General features: G+C 38.5%; 1 protein-coding gene across 1 annotated transcript; it reads right to left on the bottom strand.

Moving 5' to 3' along the window:
• Positions 1–988: 988 nt before the first annotated feature.
• On the bottom strand, positions 989–1,991 carry LOC143913161 (tetratricopeptide repeat protein 36). The gene is made up of 4 exons (XM_077432798.1): positions 1,800–1,991; positions 1,555–1,737; positions 1,313–1,485; positions 989–1,239 (listed from the first exon to the last, which is right to left on the bottom strand). Exons 1-4 carry the CDS (start codon positions 1,915–1,917, stop codon positions 1,168–1,170), a joined length of 546 nt encoding a protein of 181 aa, XP_077288924.1. The 5' UTR covers positions 1,918–1,991; the 3' UTR covers positions 989–1,167.
• Between the last annotated feature and the right edge of the window lie 8,906 nt (positions 1,992–10,897).

Raw genomic sequence — 10,897 nt, 5'->3', positions numbered from 1 at the left:
TGAACTGTGCTTACTAGATATTTTCATATGCTAAAATGACATCATACTATTTAATTTAATCAACGACAAGAAAATGAAAGACAGATTTAACAGATAGAAATCAGATAAATTGGCAAACTGTGATAGGAAACGATCGACCTGGAGTCACAAATCCAAGGTTTGGCCAGCAGAAACCAGTAGGATTTGAACCTGTGACCACTTTTTTCAAAGCATTATATGCTAACCACTATGTAGTATATTCTGCTGGTTAAAAATTATAAAATATACTTGAATTTGTAGGAATATAGCACGACTTGTGCTATTACGAATCAAAACCAGTGATCTCATCATCGATCCTGTACAAACTCAAGGGCAACGTCCCCTTCGACCATTCCAGAAGAAAGAGTTCATCGCTCGATCGTAAAACGAACGAAACCCAACAGTGATGTCATCAGGCAACCGCGACACATGTCCTGAAAAGTAGTTTACGCTTGGCACACGACCCCATTCTCAAACGAACGACGTCCTGGAGCTGACCTCATAGCTATAAACCACACGTGTACCGAAGACACGTGCGTCGAAAACAGGTCAACACGTGTCCTGGAAACGAAGACAAAGCATCTGCACACTTCAAGCCAGAACGTATATAAAGCGACGCACCAGCTCCCAACACCAGAGTGAACCTCTGGAGTTCAACCAGCTCACTTCTCCGAAGCTCAACCTCTTCGTACATACAATAACCATTGTAACAATTGAACGAAAATAAACGATCCTCTTTCGAACTCAACTGAGTTTCCATAGGCTGGGAAACGGTCGAAACCTTTAGCCCGTCCTATAAATTCAACAATTGAAGACAGCTTTCTTACCTAACATCATGCAGTTGAAGATAAATTCACCGCAAGTACTATTTACTACTCGGTAAGTTCTCCAGTTCGAGGATATTCTGAGGGGAATCTTAATGATGGAAATCTTCATTGTGAGAATGTATGTATATAATGAAAATTCAAATTAACAAATGAAAAATTTATTTACTTTACTTTAAAAAATGTATATAAAAATATATATCCTTATATCTTTTACCTTGTTTTATTCATTTTCTATTGGTCGATGAGCTTTCTTATGAGCCTCTGACTATGTGGTTCCAAAAACACCTCAATTGACTAATTACAGTCATGACTAAGTTTTATTTTAATCAAGTTTATGCATGACTTGGCTCAGCATCTGATTGCAAAGGGCCGCATACGGATTAAGCTCGGTCAACTAGAAATATGGTTACATCACTTGTAATGCGTTTGTAATTTGCACAACGTGCACTTTTGTAATTATAAACTACCTGTTGTTTGGCAAAGGGACTGCCCAACTTGGCAGCCTCTTGGAAGTCTCGCCGAGCTTCATCATCACGGCCGAGCTTCCTGTGCAATAAGCCTCTCTGGCACAAAGCTTGTTTGTACGCCTTTCCATTTTTATCGGAAAACTTCAACGCCTCAGTCAAATCCGAGAAAGCAGCTGTAAATTGTTACATTCAACGTTACAAGCGAAAATATGGTATAAATAAAACAAAAGGACTTCTCAAACCGTCGATGTTTCCCATCAATCGGTAGACTTGAGCTCGGTTGTTGTACGCTGCCGGTCTATTCGGAGACAAAACCATCACTTGTTCTAGAACGTTCAGCGATTTTTCATACTCTTTATTCTCGGCGAATCGAACGGCTTGTATTTCCAACTGTTTTAGATCATCGTCTTGTTCGGAATCGTCGTCTGAAAGGTGCGTCGAATTTGAACAAGATTTAGTGTGTCAATTCGATGATGTTTAAACGTACCTGAATCATCGTTTGATATTTCGTTTTCGTATACATCTTCTCCGAGACTCAACGACGGGTTGAAAATACTGTTGAGTACGGCTCGATCCCGCTCGCTCAGTTTCGATTGGAACGACATTTTGCTTTAGAATTCGCTCTAGGATTAATCTGCGTAATAAGAACCTGCTTATGCTTTCTATTGGAACACGGTTTCCCAATCTATGAGTCACAAGAGGCTACTTTCATGAGTGTACATACGAAGAAGCTATACTAATACAAAACCCACTTGCTTCTCTGAATTTGGTCAGCATTCCTTATAAGTATTGTACGAATTCTTGAATTTGCAGAATGTTTAATTCAACTTTTGAAAATGTTTTAAATATGTAAATGTGACCGTGGGCTTTGATAAAAGGGGGTCACAATTCGAAAAAGGTTGAGAGGCCGTGTGTAGAATTAATAAAATTTGCATAGTTGATATAACCGAGTTTAGAATTCAAGGCTAGGTACATCTGGGATGAAGCAAGCGGTCTCCGCTTTAATAAATGAAAACCTAAGCGTTTTGAGGAAAAATATTTATATTTTTTCAAATAAATTTACTAATAATAATAATGTGCTTACACAAGTAAAAACAAAGCGTCACATAAAATGATTTATAATGAATTATAATTTATCATAACATTGATTACAAATACAATACATATGTATATATATAAAATATCACAGCCTTATTTAATGAATCGTTTGAATATATTTGCTACGCGGGCGATGCTGTATATAATGAAATATTTAAATCAAAACGTTCATTAAATTTTAAAGCCATGTTTAAGTCAATTTAAATACTGAAAGCTTGGCCCAGACTGAAAATATTATATTATTTTTAAATAGACAATTGAATAAAATAGAAAAAATAATACATATTGTAATAAGAATGCCAAATCTGTCTTTCCTTTTTTGTTGTTGATTAAATTGAATAGTATGATGTAATTTTAACATATGAAAATATCTAGTGAGCAAAGTTCATATATAAAACCGATAGAGGTCAGCACCGTAATAGACAATGTCTTTCAGCTAAGTTAGGTTAGGTTTTTATAATATAACAGGCGTTGCTCGGGAAAAATATCTCTTCACACGGCTCCGACCCCTTTCTAAATCCATATACAGTATAAATTAGGTAACCATGAGATAATACATCAAACTTTAGACTTACATAACGGGGAAACATACAATTGTAGGAATCTCGTCGTCGTCATCGTCATCGAAACATTCAAGAATATTCCGCAACAACAAACTACATTCCCGAAACCCAGACGACATGCACCTGTAGTCGTTATATTAAACTCAGGCGGAACGCCCCTACCAGTCGAGTGGAACCAAAACGGTCGAAACACGCCGCCACCATTAAAATACATCGAGCGGAAAGGCGCCAAGCATTCCAGAAAATTCGACGCCTCGACGAAAACAAAATTCCTCTCGTACGCGTCAATAACCACTTCCATCAAGCATTCCAGAAAATTCGACGCCTCGACGAAAACAAAATTCCTTTCGTACGCGTCAATAACCACTTCCACCAAGCATTCCAGAAACCATATAAAAGGAGGTACAACCCAAACAACGACAGTCGACCCAGAGCAGCAAGCGTCGACACACAGCAGCAGACCAGTCAACATACAGCTCCTGACCAGCCACCACTACACTACGCGGACTTGGAAGATCAACCAGCCGGACGAGCCAGCAACACACTGCCGTATCCAGAGACCTTCCGTACATAGCTGAATGCTGAGCCAGCGACACTCTACCATATCCAGAGACCGCTGAACGACATACTTTTGCCCACAAATACCATACCTTTGTACAACCATAGGCAAACAATAAAACTTTATAAAACTAGCACAACAGTGTTTCGTTAGGCCGGGATACGGTCAACACACATGTAACCCGCCTACATTGGTACTACTCCGACGTGATCTACGCAACCTTCTGATCATCCAACAGCGCTGTCAACACATCGCTACCCCGCCTACATTGGTGACCCCATCTTTGAACCACACAACAGTGTTTCGTTAGGCCGGGATACGGTCAACACATCGTACCCCGCCTACATTGGTGACCCCATCTTAGAACTACGCAGCCTTCATAGCAGTCAACAGCGCAGTCAACACGGCAGCCCACAGTGCAGCCCTCACAACAACCAACAGCCGCCACGACAGCAGTCAACAGCGCAGCCTACATAGCAGCCCATATCGCAGCCTACATAGCAGCCCACATCGCAGCCTACATAGCAGCCCACATCGCAGCCTACAAAGCAGCCGACAAACGCCACGACAAGGCAACAGCCAGAAGCCTTCACGCAACCGCAAGCTTCGAGCAACCACAAGCTTCACGCAACCGCAAGCTTCATGCAACCGCAGACTTCACGCAACCGCAGCCTTCAACGCAGTCTACAACGCAACCCTCAACGCAGACTTCAAACGCAGTCCGCTACATGTTCCCACAACTAGTGACCATGTCAAACAACTCCGCAGCTTTCGCCACAACAAGACGCAACCCGGAGACAACAACCAAATGGATCCACTACTGTTGATCCGCCAGCACCGCTCATCACACCTTCGATGATTCATCACCTCGATGAGCCCATGCAGGACGCCGCATCCTGCACAACAGCACCGTCCAGACCACCAACCTTGACTATCAACGTAGCCTAGACAGAATAAGCAACATGGTAGAAAAGAACAACTCGGACTGGTACGTCACGCAAGATCCGCTGTCGAGACAACTAACTCCAGCACAACCAACGAAGACCAGCACTCAACGCACTTCGTCAACCAACGTTCTTCACGCAAGATCCGCTGTCGAGACAACTAACTCCAGCACAACCAACGAAGACCAGCACTCAACGCACTTCGTCAACCAACGTTCTTCACGCAAGATCCGCTGTCGAGACAACTAACTCCAGCACAACCAACGAAGACCAGCACTCAACGCACTTCGTCAACCAACGTTCTTCACGCAAGATCCGCTGTCGAGACAACTAACTCCAGCACAACCAACGAAGACCAGCACTCAACGCACTTCGTCAACCAACGTTCTTCACGCAAGATCCGCTGTCGAGACAACTAACTCCAGCACAACCAACGAAGACCAGCACTCAACGCACTTCGTCAACCAACGTTCTTCACGCAAGATCCGCTGTCGAGACAACTAACTCCAGCACAACCAACGAAGACCAGCACTCAACGCACTTCGTCAACCAACGTTCTTCACGCAAGATCCGCTGTCGAGACAACTAACTCCAGCACAACCAACGAAGACCAGCACTCAACGCACTTCGTCAACCAACGTTCTTCACGCAAGACCCGCTGCCGAGTCAACTAACTCCAGCACAACCAGCAAAACAGTCACGCGAATGACTCCACGCAGAACACAGCAGCCTGCACAACAGCACCATCCAAGCCATCACAAACCTTCACTACCAACGCAGCTCGCCCAAAATAAGCAACCTGGTAGAGAACAAGACTTGGACCGGCATGCAACACAAGACCCGCTGTTGAGACAACTTTCTCCAGCACAACCGGACAAACAACGACGCCATCGAGTCAATAGACTCCAACACATCAAGATTCCCACAAAATCACACACATCGTTAACACTCACCGGAGAGCCATGTAGGAATCTCGTCGTCGTCATCGTCATCGAAACATTCAAGAATATTCCGCAACAACAAACTACATTCCCGAAACCCAGACGACATGCACCTGTAGTCGTTATATTAAACTCAGGCGGAACGCCCCTACCAGTCGAGTGGAACCAAAACGGTCGAAACACGCCGCCACCATTAAAATACATCGAGCGGAAAGGCGCCAAGCATTCCAGAAAATTCGACGCCTCGACGAAAACAAAATTCCTCTCGTACGCGTCAATAACCACTTCCATCAAGCATTCCAGAAAATTCGACGCCTCGACGAAAACAAAATTCCTTTCGTACGCGTCAATAACCACTTCCACCAAGCATTCCAGAAACCATATAAAAGGAGGTACAACCCAAACAACGACAGTCGACCCAGAGCAGCAAGCGTCGACACACAGCAGCAGACCAGTCAACATACAGCTCCTGACCAGCCACCACTACACTACGCGGACTTGGAAGATCAACCAGCCGGACGAGCCAGCAACACACTGCCGTATCCAGAGACCTTCCGTACATAGCTGAATGCTGAGCCAGCGACACTCTACCATATCCAGAGACCGCTGAACGACATACTTTTGCCCACAAATACCACACCTTTGTACAACCATAGGCAAACAATAAAACTTTATAAAACTAGCACAACAGTGTTTCGTTAGGCCGGGATACGGTCAACACACATGTAACCCGCCTACATTGGTACTACTCCGACGTGATCTACGCAACCTTCTGATCATCCAACAGCGCTGTCAACACATCGCTACCCCGCCTACATTGGTGACCCCATCTTTGAACCACACAACAGTGTTTCGTTAGGCCGGGATACGGTCAACACATCGTACCCCGCCTACACAATCATCGGTGCTACTTTAGTATGTGGTCTACCTTCACATATCCACTCTAGTATGCGATCTACCTTCACGTTTTTACTTTAATATGCGGTCTCACTGTCTCAGTTCTCGCGTGTGACACTGAGACTGAATAAATACCGACCCTAACAGCCTAATCTTAAATAGGGCCAACCTTAACTTAACCTAAACTAACCTGACCCTTAAATAAATAGGTGTTGGCTGCTAAGATATCTTTTTTTAAGTTTTATTTCATCAATATTTTCATAAACAAAAACATATCTTAGCAGCCAACACCTATTTATTTAAGGGTCAGGATAGGTTAGGTTAAGTTAAGGATGGCCCTATTCATTTACGATTTGTTTAAAATATATGTATCTGCTGACGATATTTTGATAGAAATGCTTCGACAACATTATGGGGCGGCAGGAAAAAACAATAATTGCCATAAATATTTCGTTGCTACGATACAAATAAAAAAATAGTCTAATGCGATTCAAAGGTAGACCGCATACTAAAGTAGCACCCTATCAAATCTTAATTAAATATACAGACAGATTAAACACTGATACATGTATAATGTAGTCGCCAGGAATTGAGTAGACAGGTGCTGTCCATTGCTGATTAATGAACAGTGACTTGCTCAGGATAGGAATCGGTGAAGATGTAAACTAAACAGGCCTTTCTTAATTGTCTGTACTGTATATACATATTTGTAAATTTAAATGTATGCGAATGTAGTCTTCTGTATAGAAAACGTTGTCATATGCCTCATCTCAGTCGAATTGGCAGTATATAAGAAGAAACTTATGCGATTCTTACTGGTCAGCTGAAATGTTCTGACTGGTATGAATTGAATATTAGTTTAGCCATTGTCAAGAAAATTGAAATGGGGCATAAATCGGTACTTATTTATTAAATGGGCGCAACCGAGCAATGAGTGTACACACTTACTCCAACAATCACACAGTAGTTGAATGAATGACGTCTAGGTGTCGCAAACAGTTTTAGTAAAGTGACAGTACGCATTTAGTGATTGTTGTTATATCGAACAATATATTGAACTAGAGTTGTATCCGATGAAATATCATTGCATGGCATATTAAGTTATTAAATAAAAAAAATTAAAAGAAATGTGTCTGCACGTGGTTGAATTTTTTTCAAATACATACCTTTTAAATATATTTAATTGTTTAATATGAAAAAAATATGGTAAAAACTACCTATCTACTTACAAATTAATAATATAAAACACCAATAGAAAAATTAATTAAATAAACTTTCAATAGATGGCGTTAAATTCAGAGACTTGTCCAGAGGAAACATTAGTAGCAAACAGTATATATAGAAGTTTTTTTCTTTTGCTATTGTATTCGTACGTTTTGTTCGCATTGTTTTATCTGTGACGTACATATGTATGTATGTCGAATAAACTACTATTATAGTATGGCGAGCGTTATCGCAGATACACATAATAGCGATATTATATATATGATTAAACAATGACATTAAGTTATTTGGAAAAACCGGAATTGGTTTTCACGATTGCAATTTTTAGCGTTGTCCAGGGCTGTGGAGTAGGATCAGAATTTATTGACTCCGGCTCCAACTTGAACGATTGTAATAAGATGGACTTTTCTTGCCAACGTATAACATTAGCAGTAATAATTAATTGTCTCTCTCCTGCAACCCCCCCCCCCCTCCCCCTATACCCAGGACTTCCTACATTATTTTTAATAAAAATACCACTATTTTATTTTTCTACCGCCATCTATGTTAAAAACTAATAAACAAACAGTGGATAGACGTCAACGACTATCTCGCCGGGCAGATTTAAAACGCGTCTTACACGATATTTTTGCACCATTAAAATGGCGGAGGATCCATTTACTTATATTGATGACCAAAATGAGCAATATGGCAAAGTACAAAAACGATCGGATAAGAGGCAAACTTTTTCCTGAATTGTAATCGTAAGTGAAACGTAAAGGAGGTATGTAAAAATGATAGCGATTTTCAAAATATAAAAAATTAAAGGAATTACTAAAGAAATCACTAAAATTTGACTTTTAACCCAATTTATTGAATTATTGGTAATAAAATAGGTATAAATAAAAGGTAATTACATTCATAGTATATGTATATGAATTTCATAACAAACAAATCAATTTAATAAAAAAAAAGTATGAGACGGAGGAAACATCAGCTTTGGCCAGAACACATTAAAATATGTGCAATTCAACCATTTTATTTATAATGTAAATTTAATTCACGATTTTTATAAAGAAATGAATAAATTTCAATATGTTAGTCGATTTACTTTAATAAAATTAGAGTCCAGTTGACGCATTCCGTAATATTAAGAAATAAACCTTATATAAAGCCTTGTGAAAATAATAAAAATAAGTCAATATAAAAATAACTTGATTTTTTACGACTCTGACTCTGACTTCATAGTCCTGGTAAAAACTATAACGCAGTTGTCAGTAACCTTTTTAAGGAATAGACAAATTTTGACTCAATATAAATAAAATATGGAGCTGATGGACAGAAAATCAATCAATCTCACAATATTACAGAAAATAATATACTCCGACTGTTGGCCGCTTACAAAGTTCATGTATATGTTTATGTTTGTTCCCGGAAAGATGCACTGAATAGTAGCGCAGTTTCGAGAAGTTATAATTTTCAAAGGCGCTTAAAAAGAACTTTTTAAGCGCCTTTGAAACTCGGTTAACATCCAAATACCCCTTGCCACTTTTGTATGGAATTCTATTGCGTTAGTTCTCCTTTAACATCTTTGAAAGTTTTGATGGCACCGTTTGTGTTAGTGAGTATACTGAATTCTCGATGGAGCCCATATAACAGACAAGTACCTGTAAATCATTAACTTAGTAATTATATTGAGTCGCTTTATGACTCATGTTGGCGTCTTAATGTATCTTCATGATATTCCACAACCATTATGAATAATAGCGCGACATTTACACCATATTGGAATAAATATAAATCGAAAATGTACAGCAAGATGTCCTCCATGCGTGATTTTGGTGAGTTTTTCAATTAATGCGCCACTCGAGTGGTTGTAAGTCACATATGTACATTTGTATAGGATACAATAGTTATACAACGGGACGAATTCAGCATTCGGTGAATCAAATTAGGGGGGGTTGGAAGAAAATTGTACGTAGATTGTGTTAACAAATTGTATGTTTTTATTTTCTTTACAAAAATTTAATAAAATGCCTATAAGTATACATATATATTAAACCTTTGAGACAGTTCACGCAGATAGAATACACATAGGAGAGAGAGAGAGACACCTTTATATTTTTTCTCAATAAATACATACAACGTGAACAACGCCGAGTACAATATAAATATATAATAGTATAATTTACAATTGTTTAAATAGTAATTTTAAAATAAACTTAAAATTAAAATTTATGTGATTCAGTCCGTCATTTACGTACATATATATATATATATACATACATACATATATATACATATATATATATATATATATATATATATATATATATATATAATAAAATCGGTCGGCAGAGCTCCACTATTCAAGAATAGTCTGACTCCGACGCATAATGCTATATCAAAATCCATAAGTATATTAATCATACATGAAAAAATGTCTTACGACTATCATACATTTTACATCGATGTCAGGCTTTTTGCATACATTTAACCAGAAGCCTGCTAACGATACGAATTAAACGAAAACGTTACACGCTGAAGATACAATGACATATATCAGCGTTGTTCCCAACCTATTTGGCTCGCATACATTTGCACTCCTCATATTAGAATTGTCTTATATAGTCGATATTTCAAACGATATCAAAACGTTTGATGAAGAGTTTCTAAGAGGTGATACAGCGAGTCGGCATTGGAAGTCGCCCCATGCAAAGTTTGGTCAGAAAGGACGAAAACAAACAAACTATCGCAGTATTTCTCCTAACATATTAAGTTTTAAGCGACTTCCAACGTGCCACCGGTTGGGAATGACCGAATTACACGAATTTAAATGATTGTGAGACACAATATAATGATTAAATATATACAGTTATATTATATATATTATATTAAACGGTTTCTCAAGACTGTTGTGAAAAGCTCATGATACAATCATTCAAGTTACATATAATATAAAATAATAATAGAAAAAATTAGACAATCTATACATCATCATATCATATAATAAATAACGAGGGATCAACAACTTAAGTAAAATATATTATGCTATAGTCACACATTTTAAAAATAATGCAACAGTATTACAAACTTAATTAAAATTAAACACTAAGCTAATAATATTAAGAATATGATAATATAAGCAGCAAAATATATATTGGTGCATACATATTTTTACATATAAATGTAGACAAAGTATAAAGAGATTTTCTATAAATATGCATACATATATATATTTATATATAGGTTTTTCATTCCAAATTGACCCTTTTTCAATTCAAATTGACCATTTTTCATTTCAAATTGACCATTTTTCATTTCAAAATAAACCTTTTTCGTTTCAAATTGACATTGACATTGAAAAGGAGTCAATTTGA

This window comes from Arctopsyche grandis, chromosome 6 (genome assembly GCF_051622035.1).
Source record: "Arctopsyche grandis isolate Sample6627 chromosome 6, ASM5162203v2, whole genome shotgun sequence".
In the NCBI taxonomy this organism is placed as follows: Eukaryota; Metazoa; Arthropoda; class Insecta; order Trichoptera; family Hydropsychidae; genus Arctopsyche; species Arctopsyche grandis.
Note: the sequence above shows the minus strand (reverse complement) of the source record. Positions and strands in the feature narration are given on the sequence as shown.

Coding starts and splice junctions, on each gene's coding strand:
- LOC143913161 (XM_077432798.1), bottom strand. CDS start 1,917: ATGTCGTTCCAATCGAAACTGAGCGAGCGGGATCGAGCCGTACTCAAC. Junction 1,486..1,554: donor ATTGATGGGAAACATCGACG/GTTTGAGAAGTC, acceptor AACAATTTACAG/CTGCTTTCTCGGATTTGACT. Junction 1,240..1,312: donor GTCCCTTTGCCAAACAACAG/GTAGTTTATAAT, acceptor CCATATTTCTAG/TTGACCGAGCTTAATCCGTA.